The 16,025-nt window shown below is 42.8% G+C and overlaps 1 protein-coding gene across 1 annotated transcript in view; it reads right to left on the bottom strand.

The window, feature by feature from the left end:
- Nucleotides 1-342: 342 nt before the first annotated feature.
- The window catches only part of Kdm5b (lysine demethylase 5B), a 71,387-nt gene continuing 55,704 nt past the window's right edge, over nt 343-16,025 (bottom strand). Inside the window, exons 19-27 of the mRNA XM_028764671.1 lie at nt 15,075-15,430; nt 13,459-13,597; nt 12,124-12,303; nt 10,984-11,142; nt 7,984-8,469; nt 5,471-5,582; nt 4,126-4,280; nt 2,438-2,758; nt 343-1,912 (exon numbers count right to left, since the gene is read on the bottom strand). Coding sequence (XP_028620504.1) covers nt 1,775-1,912; nt 2,438-2,758; nt 4,126-4,280; nt 5,471-5,582; nt 7,984-8,469; nt 10,984-11,142; nt 12,124-12,303; nt 13,459-13,597; nt 15,075-15,430 — 2,046 coding nt within the window. The 3' untranslated portion in view covers nt 343-1,774. The remainder of the gene's footprint in view (nt 1,913-2,437; nt 2,759-4,125; nt 4,281-5,470; nt 5,583-7,983; nt 8,470-10,983; nt 11,143-12,123; nt 12,304-13,458; nt 13,598-15,074; nt 15,431-16,025) is intronic.

The raw sequence follows: 16,025 nt of genomic DNA, 5'->3' as shown, positions 1-16,025 counted from the left end.
GCTGGGTGGTGGTGGTGCCTGGCTTTAATCCCAGCACTCAGGAGGCAGAGGCAAGTGGATCTCTAAGTGAGAGGTCAGGCTGGTCTTCAGACTGAGTTTCAGCAGCAGCCTGTCTTCTTTGACACATATTTACTACCTTGGGCAGTGCCAGGCAAGTGCTCTACCACTAAGGTGCACCCCAGGCTCAGTAATGCCCTCTTCAAAGCTTACTTTTATCCCCAGACAAGAAGAGACAGCACATCATCTGTAGGATGCTTGCAGACATCTAGGAGTTATTCTTAAACAGATTTAATTATCTGGATTCCATAGGGGACAGTACATTTAAATTTTCACTACTTCACAAACTGCTTTTTGATGTTTTATTAAAGATCTGCCGACGCTGCCCACCATCAGGCTCACAGCTATAGACAGTGCGGGAAACAAGTGTTTGCAACAATTTAGGAAAAAGTGAGCCAGAGCCTGTTGTTCTGCTCACCAGGACGTCTCCCTCTCTGCAGAGCAGGGTGAAACAGGTATGGGCTGTCCACAACCAGGAAAACCGATGAAATTACACAGATGGGGGAGGAATCCCAGGCAGGCCCAAGGTTCCCCTCAACTGATACACTAGAACCAGCCTTCTAAGATGATGGACCACAGTAACTTAACTCTCAACCAAACTTCCCTGACAATTCAAATACAATAAAAGTATTCCATAGGAGAGCTGTCTTGATTTGGGGATCACTCCAACATTCTGAGAGCTTACTGAAAAAGAACAGGGCTTGAAGGGCTGGCTCTGGTCTTTGAAGACAGGGATTCTTTATTAGTAGGGCATGAAGTCACAGACCCACCTAAAGAATCAGTCTCCTTGAGCAAACACACTTCTGCTATATAGCCTGCCTGGAAGAAGCAAAAAGCAAGCAACCCCTTCTGGTTCTGCAGGCCCACAAGGTGGAAGGGCAGAAGAAGCTGTAGTCTAGTGTTATAATAGGACCAAAGATTTATTATTCCACAATATAAACTGCAACATTTGATACATTCTACCAAAAAAAAAAAAAAAAAAGGGAGTGGGGGTGGGAAAGAACCGAGGAGGGAGAAAGCCAAAATACAGCCGTGGCGGTTACTTACAGCGCAGTCTCTTTCTACGTCACTAATTCAGTGACACCAGAAACTAGACATTTGCTTTCTGTACATTAACCAAATGCTAAAGCACCAACACACTGTTTAGAAGTTTGTTTTGTTTTAATTCCAGCCACTGAAACCAACATAGAAGTTATTGCTCAGATAAATAAACCTAGCCTACCAGAAAGGAAAAGGAGAGAAAGAAAGGAACAAAAACCCCAAAGTGAAAACTTAAAATCCCCCAATGTGGTGACAGGAGACGAGAGAGGCTGCTCAGTGAGGGTTACTGGAATTCTGGTGCCCATTCTGGGCCCTGAAACTGAGTTGGACTCTTAAGCCGGTTTATCCCAGGCAGAAGTACAATGTTAATGCTGTACACAAAAAGGTGCAAACTCCAATACCTTCGAAATCAGTAGAGACCCCTGCAAAAAACAGCCAGCATTTTAAACTTCAACAACCACAAACAGCTTTTAAGGAAAAAATTACAAAAAAGTGTCAAAAAATTTTTTAGTTATTTTTTCTTTTTTTCAAAGAGTTCTGGAAAAATGATCCCATAAGGAATAGAAATAGCACCGTGTACAGGCTGGCTTGATCCCAGTCCTGTAGCTTTGCTGAGATTGAGGAAATCTTCTTTATTGGAGTCCTGAATTACATGAATTGAGTGTGTGTTTTGTTTTTACTTTCGGCTTGGTGCGTCCTTTCCAGTACAGCGCACACAGATGTAGTCTTCTTTCTCTGCCATCTCTGGAGAGACACCAACACAGACCTGGTGAAACCACTGATTGCAGCTGCCATCACACTGGACCCAGTCCACCTGGTTACAAAGAGCAGGGAGATGGGGTGTTCAGAGGAAAAAATGCCATTCAAAATTGGGCAGGCCAGCCTCAAGATATTCAGGCCATTGCCACTGTCCCAGCACTGGGGCCTCTGGCACAACAGCTAACCCCAGGAGTGTAGCTGTTCCACCGCCAAAGCCACCGAGGGAGGGAGGCAGAGTCACTCTTCAGGTTGTGCCTGCTTTGGGGCAGACAATGCTGCCCTGTGACAGTAAGCAAAAGGGTACTCCATCAGCATCCCTCCCACCTTCTGAGCGCCGGGACGGTGAAAGCTGGAGGAGCAAGAGAAGGAAAAAAGGGAAGAACGAGAGTTTCTTCAAGAAAAGGAGGAGACCCAGGACGATGTTAAAAGCAGAGATTATCAGGAGGGGAGAACTGAGCAATCCACTCAGATCAGCTCAAAGCAGACAAGCAGAAGAGAAAGACCCAAGGCGATGAGGTCTAGCTTACAGGGTTTCTGAGTTAAGGGGAAGCACTTCCTCTATGGCCCAAACCTCACTGACCTCATCTCCTTCTGGCTGCAGGCAGCTCACAGCTGGACAGATGGCATCTTCGTCCTCAGAGTCCTCCTGTTCGGAGTAGGATGTGTCTGAGGGCAGGGAATGAGTTTCGGCATTACGGACTAAGTCATAGCTACGCTCTCTTTCTAACTTGAAATTGTTCGTGTCCTTGGGGTGACTCAGTTTTATTTTCTTCTTTTGGGGGGTCCGCAGTTTTTTAACTCGATCCCACCGTTCGCTAGGAAGGCCTTCTCGTTCTGGGCGTCTTTTCAGTTTTCTATCAAGACTGTTGATTGCATCTCGTTTCCCTCGAAGGCAATCGTTCTGGGTGGGAGATGGCAAATTCAATCTTAGCTTTCAGTTTGCCCATTATTAAAACTAATGCAACTACAGAAAAATATACAAATGAGAAACCAAATGATCCATGGAATACACTGTATCCTAACTGTCACCACCATCTTCACAGCCTCAGTCTCTACAACAACCAATTTAACTCCCTTTGCTCGTCACTGTTGGTAAACTGGGGATACACTGGGAAGAGTATTTAATGATATCACTAACCTTCAAGGCAGCCTGACAGCATCAGGAGAGAGAAGACATGCACAAACCCTTCTTTTCACTAAATAAATCCTTAGGTGAGCTACTGGCTCTGTTAAGCATTTGTGAAGGCTATTACAGATTAGGTTGGCTGTGGTCAGTTCCAGGGTGACTTTCATAAGGATCTTTTTCCTGTGGCTTCAGTCTTCCCTGGTATGTTTTTTTATCCTGATTATGTTCTCAGGGGCATTGTGTGTGATGGCTCCTTAGAGAGCTGGAAAGGAGCAGAAGCTCTTTTAACGGTGCTGAGACAGGACATTACAGGGACTGGGGAGATGGCTCAGCAGTTAATGTGTCTGCCATAAAAGCAAGAGGACCTCAAATCCATGTCAATACTCAGTGGCTGCAGTCGCTTGTCTGAGGCAGAGATAAGGCATCCCTGGAAAAAGCTGGCTAGCAAGAACAGCCTATCTGCCATCTGCAAGTCCAATTCAGAGATCCAAACTCAGTGAATCAGGTGGAGTGGAGTCCACAATTCTATACATCAACTTCAGGAATGGCATCACAAGTGTGTGTGTGTGTGTGTGTGTGTGCGTGCATACACATGTGTTTCACATACACATGTGAAAATATGCACATATAAGTACATCACACAAAAAATACACATGAAAGGGGCACAGGAGACATTCCAGTCTCTGTCAGGATCTAGGATCTAATATCCTCAGCCACTACATCTGCAATACTGGTTACATCTACCTACTGGTTGAGAAGAATCAAGAAAAGCATCTGTTATCTAGCATCTTTAAAACATTTACTAACAAAAGGCCCTTTCAGCTACAATTATCTTTTCATCTTTATAGCAATGCTTCTATAGAGGAAAATAATCCTACTTCTCAATATTATCATATGGGAGAGATAAGAAAAGTTCCCTAAAAAGGGAAAAAGAAAATTTTAGATGCAAAGATTCAGGAATCAAATCTAAGCTGTGACACACAAACTGCTGGTGTCCAGTGTCTGTCCTCTTGTAGGACAGAGCTGTGAGGTAGACAGTTTGTGTGCTCTTGGCTCAAAGACACCGCCATCTTTTTTGTAAAATCATTAGTCAGAATGACACTGCCAAGCACAAGCTGCAAATCTTTGTTTGGCTCACTCACCTTCTCACTGCTGACTCTAACTGGTGAGCTTCGGTCAGCTTGCTGAGCAGAGCTTGGCTTCGTAAGTAAAGTCTGATAAAGCTCCTGAATTTCAGGAAGGGATACCTGGAGCAACTGGGCCTCCATCAGCAATTCATTCACTTCTGGACTCAAACCTGTTAACAACCACATCCAATCACAATGAGAACAGAGACATTTAATACAAGCCCTGGTGAGCCTGTCAGGTAGCGAAGATCACCTCCACACCACCTTCCACTGTTCCTCCTCTAACTGCAGTCAGTTTGTTAGGTTTACTTAATGCACCTAAACCACAATACAACAGAGAGAGGCTAATGTAGATTCGCTAACACTTCTGAGTACAGGGGAAATGCCCACTCCATCAGAACTGACACCTAGAGCATGAAGGATAGAGACTCGAGCTGAAGCTTCAGGTAGAATTCTAAGAAATGAGGATGATGAATGGTGGTACACACTTCAGAATTAGAAATAGGAAGATCATCAGTAGTTCATCCTCAGCTACATACAGTTTGTGGCCAACATTAGCTAACAAAACCCTCATCACACATGCATACACATGGCACAAAGAGGAAGAGGAGAAAGCCAGGTATACTAGCAAACGCCTGTAATCTCAGCTCTTGGCAAGAAGAGCCTGGACCAGAATTTCAAGATCATTTTCCAGGGCTGGAGAGATGGCTCAGAAATTAAGAGCACTGGCTGCTCTTCCAGAGGACCTGGGTTCAATTCCTAGCACTCACATGGTGGCTCACAACTGTCTATAATTCCAGTCTCAGGAGATCTGACAGTCTCTGTAGGTACCACATACACATGATATAGACATACAGGCAGGCTAAACACCCATAAACATAAAATAAAAATAAAAAACAAATGTTTAAAAAGGAGATAATCTTGACTAAAGATTGAATTTGAAGCCACTCAGAAGGGAAATGGGAAAGAGGTAGATTTGAAACATGAGTTATTTTCAGTATCCTCCAGAAGTTGCAAACAACAAGGTCATCCATGACTTAGCATCTGCCCTAAATACATGTTGCTTGGTGCTAGATGGCACAGGATTAACTCTTAATCTTAATTCTGGTATCCTTTGCATTTACAGATATTCAAATATGACCATCATTACTAGAAAATGTACAGTAACAGGTCTTCCTTGCTTTGTAGCCCAGAGGCCTTGAACCTGTAATCATCCAGCCTCTGCCTCCTGAATGCTCATGTTACACACATGTAACACCATACCTGTCAGGAGCTCTTTAGGATAGCAGATCATCTATTACAAAAACCTAGGCCAGATGGCCTGTTATTATCTAGGAATAGTTTAAAATAAAATACAAACCATGGAGGGGGATACAACTCTGTCCAGTAGAGAAGGGAGAGTGTAAATATGAGGTTCTGTTGTCCCAGTCATCGGGCAATGAAAAGGATGTTGGGCCAGGAGGTTGAGACACCTGATGGAAAAGAAACACCTTATTATGAGGTTTTAGCTTTTTTCCCCAATAAGTCTCCTCTGGCATCTAAAACCTGGCCAAACCCACCTTCATGGAAACAAAGCCATTCAACTTCCCAAGTTAACTCAGATTGACGTCAAGGAACAAAGGAACAGATCATACCACCTTTCAATCTTGTGTAACTCAGACAACATTTAACAGTCATGAGCTAGGCATGGTGGCTCACACTGGTAATCCCAGCACTTGGAGGTAACAGCAGGAGGATCAGGAGGTTGAGGACATCCATGGCTCTATGAAATCCTGTCTCAAAAGCCAGACACAACTTTGTCCCTTCCCTTTATCAAAACTCTCAGCACACCCTTGGTCAAGAAGTGCAAGGGACTCCGCTGCTGGCAGCCCAAGCAGGAGCTATTTAATCAGGTGCTATTGAGAAGCCTAAAGAGGAAAAGCTCAAGTAGGACAGGCCATTTACAGTCCTTACACCTGTGCCCTGTGGATCACCTAACTCCCGCAGCCATGATCAGCCAAGCGTAGGAATCATGAACCTTTCCTCCTCCACCTTTGACACGCTGGGGGTGAGACCTCAGGCAAACACACTAGGACATAATCTATCCTCAAGCTGTTTAGAGATGCAGGTCCAGCCTGGTCTAAAACTCCTGTGTTCAAGTGATCTCACCCTTCGGAATAGCTAAGGATGCAAGTAAACAGCCCTATACCCAGTGTGTAAGTATCTGTTACAGAAATATACTGGGATGGGGCAATCCAAATGGCTCGGTAGGTAAAGGTGTTTGCCATTAAGCTTAATGACCTGAGTTCAATTACCAGGAATCACAGCATGAAAGGTACTGTTAAAAAATAATAACAAAAGCCGGGCAGTGGTGGCGCACGCCTTTAATCCCAGCACTTGGGAGGCAGAGGCAGGCGGTTTCCTGAGTTCGAGGCCAGCCTGGTCTACAGAGTGAGTTCCAGGACAGCCAGGGCTATACAGAGAAACCTTGTCTCGAAAAACCAAAAAAAAAAAAAAAAAAAGAAGAAGAAGGAAAATAATAATAAAATAAAGGGGCTGCAGGGTTGGCTCAGAGTTAAGAGCACTTGTTCTAGCAGAGGTTCTGGGTTCAATTTCCAGCACCCACATAGTGTAACTCCAGTTCCCGGTGATCCAGTGTCCTCTTCTGACCTCAAGCATACATGTGGCAAACATACACACACATAAATAACAAGTCTAAAGAAACAGAGGGGATTAAATGTAAAGCTTGACTCTGCCACTCTAACTGCACTCTCTCTCACCATCACACTTTTCCTGCAGCCACATGCAGGAGACATGGGACCTGACCGCTCCATAATAAGACCGTGAACAGGGGAGACAGTACAATTTGTAAGGAGTCCCTCATACACAAGCACGAAACGGCTGAGTTTGATTTCCAGCACCTACACTGAAGCAAGCAAGCAGACACAAACAATAAGCTAGGTATCAATCCCAGCACCAGGGAGATCCTTGGAACTCACTGGTCAGCTTTGGATTCTAGTGAACAAACCCTGTCTAAAAACAAGGCAGACAGCTCCACAGAAGCCTACACACACAAACGTGCAAATGCATCCAAACCCTTCAAACACGATTCTTCCTTAAAGGACAAGTAAGTGGTGGCTTCCCTTTCTAACATGAAAGGAAAAAGTCAATCAAGCAAAAATTTATATGCATAAAAAGTATATACATAAACTAACCATGCATACAGACTAACAATTAATGAATTAGAACAATTATTTATATATAGAAGAGGTACACATGTACACAACAGAAACAGCATGTCTAAGAAAGACTCCTGATGCCAGGCGATGGTGGCGCACGCCTTTAATCCCAGCACTTGGGAGGCAGAGGCAGGCGGATTTCTGAGTTTGAGGCCAGCCTGGTCTACAGAGTGAGTTCCAGGACAACCAGAGCTACACAGAGAAACCGTGTCTCAAAAAACAAAACAAAACACTAAACAAAAAAACAAAACAAACAAACAAAAAAAAAAAGAAAGAAAGACTCCTGATAGTGGGTGTGCAATTCAGTTCCTCGAGTGTCTGACTAGCACACATGAAGTCCTACTTTCAGTCCCCAGAACCAAACAGTCCCACATGCCCATAGCCCCAGCACTCATCACAAGAGGCAGGACAGCAGTTCAAGATCCTCACATACAGTAAATTCACTCTGGGCTAGCTGAGACCTTTCATCAAAAAACAAAAAGCAAGGCCAGCAAGATGGCTTGCTGCGTAAGATCAGGTTTGCACAGAACCTACATAAAAGGATAAACCAGTGCCATGAATGCCGGTGCCAGTAGGAGATGGTCTCAGGAACAGCAACACCAGACAGAACCACAGAGCTATTCAGACCACAGTATCTCAAAAAGCACAGGCTCACCTTGTCTGTCACTGATGACTGTCCTGCTGAGGCTGGCCATCTGCTAAACAACAGTCCAGAGCCCACTTGGTCTTGCACAAGTTTTAGATTCCCTGAAGAAAGCAGTTGCTGGGCTCTATGTTGCCAGTTCACGGTTCTTTCAATCATGTATCGGAGTGCATCTCCTTCAGGAAGACGAACTCTTATACGCTGTAGGGAGGCCAGCAGAGGCAGAATTTTCTCTAATGGAGGCTTCTCTGACCTCCGACAGTGAGGACAAAGCCAGATTCGGGAGCTTTGTGAAATACTGGGTACTGCCACACAACTAGTATGGAAAGCATCCCTGCAGAGTTCACACTGGATCATGGGAGTGGCTGGAGTCTTCTGACACAAGCAGACTTTCATCTCTACATCTTGGACAGGTGACAGCAATTTCTCTTCATTGGCAAATCTGAGTGACTGCAAAGCTTCCATCTCTCGTAGTCGAGCTTCCCCAAGAGTTGCCATCTGAAAAGGAGTTAGCCATCAAAGACACTGTCACAGAGAACTATCTCTCCTCCACAACTCAAGATCCTAAAGGCTAATTAGATGGGCTCCAGAGTAGATTATCTTCATTCAAATTCTGTGCAAGCTCTGCCTCAAGCTACGCCACATTCTACTATGGTTAAACTTCTGCATGCACAAAATGAACACGACAGCCGGATGCAACCCAACAAGACTCAACTGAGATATGAGACACAACACAACTACTTAACGAGTACCTGTAGATTTATTGCCTATTTACTTCTTTGAAAATACTTTGTCTGCTCACTTCTGCCCTTTTCCACTAGTATTCATTCCCTTAGATTTTGTGGTCTTCTAGAAAGGGAGACAGAAAAGTCTTGAGCCAGGCGTGCTAGCTCTCAAGATTGGAAGTGTGATGCTCAACAGGACAGAGTGCAGCCAGAGCTTCGATTAAGCCTGAACTACAATGGAGCTGGAGGTGGGAGAAGGGTGCACAAGCAGCCACTACACAGTGGACGCTCTACATGTTACTGTTGTTCACTGCTAGGGCACCTAGATGCAACGAACACAACAATAATAGGCTATGAAATTACTATCTGACAAACAAACAAACATGTGGAGCTGGCTGGGGATACGGCTAAAGAGTTCTTACCTAACATGCATGAATCACTGAATCCAACTCTAGCACTCCATAAATTGGACATGGTGGCACATGCCTCTTAATCTTATGGAGGGGCTTGAAAATACCTACACAGGATCAACTTCACAGTCTTAAGTCTCTATGATACTTTGAACACATTTTCTCTAAACACCACTTAAAGGCTATCCATAAACAGAACATCTACAAGGTCAGGCTTACTAGATACTAGGGATCTGTCCAAATTAACTGGCCAGCTATCTCAAGGAAAAGGACCAGGAGAGAACAGATACACCGGTGAAACACATTTAAGAACCAAGCCAGATCAATTATGATTCATCAGATGAGATGCCTGAGTCATAAGGATAGAATAAATTCTCCATTACTCCTTTTCAAATTTTCAGTAGATACACAAATAAAGGAGTTTCATTTTTTTGGAGGAGGATCAGTAACAAACTTATGGTCTATTAAAATAACATGTTCTTTTGTTGAATGTAATGTTCATATAAATAGATATGTACATATGTATGCATGTATATGTTATGTGTTAATAAGGTCCCTCCCACAGCTCAGCAATGGAAAGCAAATGAGGACCATAGACTATGTAGACAAAGCCAGAAGCAGACACTAGAATCTGTGAAAGATAATGCATGCAAAGTTGACATAGGCATTCGTGTATTTCAAGGAGAGAACTAACACTTTCAATGAAATGAAATCTTCATAAAATGAACCACCTGAATGGTACTCAAGTAGCAGCCACACACAGACATACTGTAAAGGGGAAAAAAAAAAACCCAAACTTTCCAAAGACTTGACTGTCAACTGTCTTTAATAAAGAACAGGCTCTATGTGTCAAAACTTATAAACCAAGGCATTTTCATATCAATGTCAGATAGCTACTAGAGAAAATGCTTTGTGGCCCAAAGAGAGTCCATTCAGTCTACATTCACAGTCAAGTCGCTCTATTGTTTATCTACTGCCACCGTAGACTACTTTGATACAGACTAGTTTGAGTTGGCATGACACACTGACTAAACTCACCAACAACATACTACCCAGAACGTGTTCCATTGTTCTGTGACACATAACTATCTTCTTAGTTACACTCCACATTTTGGCAAGGGCTTTAACTGACTGGCCAAGCTCAGCAGCCTATCAATCACACAGCTGGGCCCTTTCACCAACACATCGTGCTCATTAAGCATCAGCTCCACACCGCTGATCCTTCTCGGGTACTATCTTGAACAATGCTTACTAAGTGTGGGCAAGACTCAATTATTCAGTACAATCTTTTTTCTTAACTGTTTCTGATAGCATCTCTCCCTGTAGCTCTCACTGGCCTGGAACTCAGATCCATCTGCAACTGCTTTCTGAGCACAACCCAACCTGGCTCCAGTATGTTTCTGATGTGTTTCCTGTGGCAAGTTAACGAGTTAACTTTGCAGTTTTCTGGCAGCCTTGACCTCCTTGGTTAGTATTTCTAGATAAACCCATAGGCATTCTCCATATTCAAGACTCAAATTGAGCTAGGCATGGTGCTCTCAGCACTCAGGAGGCAGAGGCAAGTTCAAGGACATCATGGTCTACATAGTGAGTTCCAAGACAACCAGGGCTACTTCAGATTTTAATGCACCTGTGGGGATGTTTTCTGTCTTATAATTTTGCAGAATTCAGGCAATCATTAATGCCAGGCAAGGGCTTTACCACTGAAACAGACCTCACCAACCTTAACAACTATCTTAAACTTCACAATTTTCAAAAATTCTTTTGGCAAACTCAAGCACTTTTCAAGTTATTCTACTAACCACGACACTATTCCTACGTAGTCCTGAATGGGTAAGAAACTACCCTCCCCCAAAATAAGAAACCCTGGTACGCACAGCTGACGCAGTCTCTTTGCTCTCAGACAGAGCCCTCTCCAGATCACATAGGCTCTCTAACTTGGTGCTTCTTTTCTTCCCACTTGGTAAGGGCTCCTTCAACTTTCTCTGTTTCCTTTTCAGCCCCAAAAGGCCAATGTCACACCGAGGACAAAGAACCTAATAAGAGAGAGAATACAGACAATGATGAAACAGATTTCAGATTAACCAAGTTAAGGGCCCGAGCAGTGCAACACACACGTATGTTTCTTACAGCCAACCATTTTCTTTGAACCATGCTGCCTCTAAAAACTCTACTCATAGGCATGCAATTGTAACACACACACACACACACACACACACACACACACACACACAAACACACGATTAAACAAGAAAAAAAAAGAGACAGGAGGGAAAGAAGCAGGCTCCAAAAATATAGCTTTTTATTCCAGATTTAATGAAGTAGGTAAAAATGATTCCAATGATAATGCACAGAAACCAGCTTACAGAAAATGTAAAAATACTCTTTTCTATGAAAACTTGGTGGTGTAGTGAGGTCATATCTCAGGTTTACTAAAAATGCAGGCAGTAGGGCTGGAGAGATGGCTCAGTGCTTAAGGGTTCTTCCAGAGGACCGGGGTCCAATTCCCAGCACCCATATGGTTCACAGCTGTCTAACAAGGGACAGACTTCTTCTGCTGCCTTCCATAGGCACTACCCCCAAATGGTGCCCAGCTATACATGCAGGCAAATCACCCATACACATAAGATAAAATAAAATAAAATAAAATAAAATAAAATAAAATAAAATAAAATAAAATAAAATAGAGCTAGTGAATCATAGCCAGGTTTAGAGTCTAATTTGAACATAAATAGAAACCTTTACACAGCCAGGTGTGGAGGTGCACACACCTGTAAGCCCCGAACTTAAGAGACAGAGAAGACTGCCATAAGTTAAGACTACCTGAGAACAGAGCAGACTCTTACACATACACAAAACCTAATGAAAAAAAAAATGTCCTCAATTAAATTCTAAATGAAGCCAGAAAACGTTTTAAGTTGTTAATAGATAGATCCAATGAGGTCACATTTGTATGCTATAAACTGTATTCAAACTAGAGATCAAAGTTCCTGCACACAAGCTCATTGTAAACTTACCTCTAACAGAGAATATGGAGAATTTTCAGGCAAGAATGTTTTAGCAGCACATTCTTTCCAAGCATGAACCTCAGCTACTAGCATTTCCAATCTTGGTAAAGAATTCAGATGTACTGGGATAGATCGGCCTCTTGCGACAAGTTCAATGAGTGCTTCTAACACTGGCACACGACCTCCTGCCTAATAAATCAGAAAGAAATACTTTCTTACATAAAATAGGAAAAGTACACTTCAGTCTAGCTCACAGTCAATGACTCCATGACTTAAATTCTGCAAGGGTGGGTGAGGGAGCAAAGAGCAACATTTGTTTTTCACTTAACACTTAATGCTAGGCTCCTAAGGATAAAAAAATATGACACAATTATCTCTGTTTATTTATACCCATCTATAAACCTTCTTATACCTATAAAGTCTGTCACATTGATTTCTATGAACAGTATGAAAGACATTTACCTCAACAGAAATATCTGTACTAACTTAAGAGTGAGTTTGGCTTGCATTTGATTCCAATTGATTTGTCTATGGTGACTTACTCAGGAAATTAAAATATAAGCTAGAAAGCCCAATGTTTCTTAAGACGTAGAAAATCATGTGGAAAGCCCATTTACTTAGACACAATTTCCTGGTTCTCGTCATTCTGATTCAGTATGTCACGAATAGGTCCACAGGAAATAAAAGGGGAGGAACATGAAGAGCAGAAGGGACCTGCTCGAGGTTTCTAAAAAGTAGGAGAAGCTGGGGAAATTGTCAAAGAAAAATTTATAGAACTGGGCTGGGAAGATGGCTCAGAGGTCCCAGGCTGGATTCCCGCCACCCACATGAAACTGTAGTTCCAGAAGATCCAACACCATCTTCTGATCTCCTCAGGAACCAGGCATCCCTATGTGTATCCAGGTACAGACACACAGACATACAGGCACAACAGTCATATACGTGAAAAAAACAATCTAAATAAGGCTTTAATACATTTATGAACTAAATGACAAGTGAACAAACTCAGGAGAAGCAACCAACTGTCTGGTGCTCATGTACACACACACAAAACAAACATCATAACCAAAGACAACACAAAGATAAAGGACAACAGCTCTGAGAAGCCATTGAAAAAAGTGTGCAGGCCACGGCCATACATGTCTGAGAGCTGTTACATCTTTAGCATCAAGGGTCGCAGACCCCAGGTTGGGAGGATTGTAGCCTGCTCCTGCTTTAGCATGCCTATCCCTTTGCTCGCTGTGGTCAAACTGTGAAGGACCTACCCAGGCCTGTCCAGGTAAGAGGAAACCACAGCTAACTGAACATACAGACTCAGGACATTCTTTTTCCTTCTCAACCTACCTGCAATGCATCCACATCCTGAACCCAGTCTCTGGCTCTCTGCACAGAATCCTTCAGGACTGCACCATTGGGCAGGTAGGCAGGAACCTCCTCCATCTCTTTTACTGCTGTAGCAAGGCTACTCAAAGAATGCCGTGGTCTGTGAAAGCAAAACATACAGACATTTCAGAAGTGCATTTTTCTTCTCTCTTTTTTTTAAGGTTTACTGTACTTTGTGTATGAGTATTTTGCTTGCATGCACATGTGTGCACTACATGCATGCCTGGTGCCATGGATCCTCTGGTACTGGAGTTACAGAGTGATGAGCTGCCACATGGGTGCTAGGAATTGAACTGAGGTCCTCTAGAGGAGCAGCCAGTGTTCCTAACCACTGAGCCATTTCTCCAGCCACAAACTGCAATTTTCTTATAGATGTCAAAAGACTAGGAAAATCATTTCTAAAGAAATTCACCACAAAACAAAAACAAACAAACAAAAAAAAACCTTAATGGCACTGATCAATACATATCAAATTAGCTCATTTCAAATAATCAAGATATTGAAAGCAAGTAAGGTTTTCATCATTTTATTTTACGTGTGCATGCAGGAGTGCCTTGCAGAGGTCACAGGAAGCCCTGGAGCTAGTTTCAAGCAACTGTGAACTTGTGTCTGCAACAGAGCAGGGAACACTCTCAGCTGAGCCATCTCTTCAGCTCCAGAGTCTAAAAACACAATTAGTTCTACATGTTCCCATCTTTATGAAATAAAAGTTCTAATGCAAAAAGTAACAATACTAATAACTGGTGATTTCTTCTATGTTAAGCTAGAAAAAATGTTAAGAATCAGATAAAGAAAATTCTCTACAACATTAACATACTCAAATCACAACAGCAAAAAATTTTATGCCCTCTCAGCTCAATGACCACTATTTTAAGAATGTAAAACATCTGTAACCTAGACTTTTTAATGCCTATGTTGTCTACTAATCCAATAAAGATCTGCCACACAGAAAGAAAGATTAGGAAATGACTTTTCACCCCTGGCACAGATTGCCTATCACACCTCTAGACACCAAGCAAAAGGAAAAATAATTATTTCTACTGAAAATACTCTGTATTACATCACTGCACAGAATGAATGTATCAACTCTCAGACACTTGTCTTCCATGACTCTGGATTCTATTTATTTTGCATTTATTTATTTACTTACTTAGTTTGTAAACTTTTTCTTCTTCCAATGATAATCAATGGAGACTATAGGGAAAATCGCATTCAACCTCATCTGTACAATAGTCACTGCCATCTAAATTATTTATTTCATAACCAGTAAAATAAGAAAAAAAAATTTCTCTCATGAAACAGGATCTCACTATGTAGTGTGGGCTGTCCTGGAACTTACTATGTGGCCAAGCTGGCCTCAAACTCACAGAGATCCACCTGCCTCTGCCTCTGCCTCCCAAGTGCTGGGATTAAAAGTGTGTATCACAAACCCTGGCTAAGTTTCTTTACTCATGTGTCAAAGTAAGCCAGACAGATCAGCTTTCTGCACAAGTACTCTACAAGGACAGCAGACTTGGCAAACAAAGGCCTCTGTCCTATACCTTAACCAAAGCTCTCGAGACTTCGTTGTGTTTTACCTTGCTCGGAGGAGACTCTTGGCTTTGTCATCCCAGTGCTCTGACACTGTTAGCAGCTCTTGCAGGCGGGCCATAGCTTTCTCCACAGCAGAATACGGAGCCAGCCCTACCCCCAAGTCTATGAGTCGTCTCATATCATCCAAAGAAAGGGAGCTGGAGTCCAGGCAAGCCTGCTGAACCTCTTCTAGCCAACGGGCCTGCTCTAAGCGAATACGCATCTCAGTGAGTTGTGGGAGTTCAACATCAAATTCAAAGCTGACATCCAGCAGCTCCTGAAGCTCAGCAGCACTAGGCATTTCCTCAGACAGGAGTTTCTGGCTTTGCTGTTGGAAATCTTCCACACGATTCAAGAGATCCTAAAAGAAAACAAGGCAAACAACAGAAGTTATGCTATCAAAATAGAAGTTCAGTGTGTACTCTTTTTCTAACTTAAAATCTGAAATTCAGCAGGGTAGTGGTGGTGCACAACTTTAATCCCAGCACTCAAGAGACAGAGGCAGGCAGAGTTTGAGGCCAGCCAGGTCTACAGTGCAAGTTCCAGACAGCTACACAGAAAAACCCTGTCTCAGAAAACCAAAAAAAAGTGCAACTTTCTCACCAAGTCATATTATGTCAGGAATAATGAGGCAACTGAGAGCCAAAATGAAGTCATAGCAGAAGATTGATACCAACCCTAAGAACTGGCTGGGAGTCACTTTTTTTTTTACTTTAGTTTTGATTTTTTTTGTGTGTGTGAAAGTTTTTATCCATCTATGTGAGTTTATGTGCATTCAGATGGCATCTGCACCTGTTCGGGCATCCATGCTTGTGATAAGCAGAAGAGGGCATTAAGAATTCTCTATTTCTCCAAGGTAGGCTCCTTCCCTGAACCGCCATGGCCCTCACATTTCTTCAGCTAGGAAGCAAACATGCCTTAATGCTGCTCTGGGCCCCAGTGAAGCTGGAGTTAGA

The sequence above is a fragment of the Grammomys surdaster genome, unplaced genomic scaffold, assembly GCF_004785775.1.
Source record: "Grammomys surdaster isolate TR1022 unplaced genomic scaffold, NIH_TR_1.0 145, whole genome shotgun sequence".
Taxonomy (NCBI): domain Eukaryota; kingdom Metazoa; phylum Chordata; class Mammalia; order Rodentia; family Muridae; genus Grammomys; species Grammomys surdaster.
The sequence above is the reverse complement of the archived record's forward strand: the minus strand, read 5'-3'. Positions and strand labels throughout refer to the sequence as shown.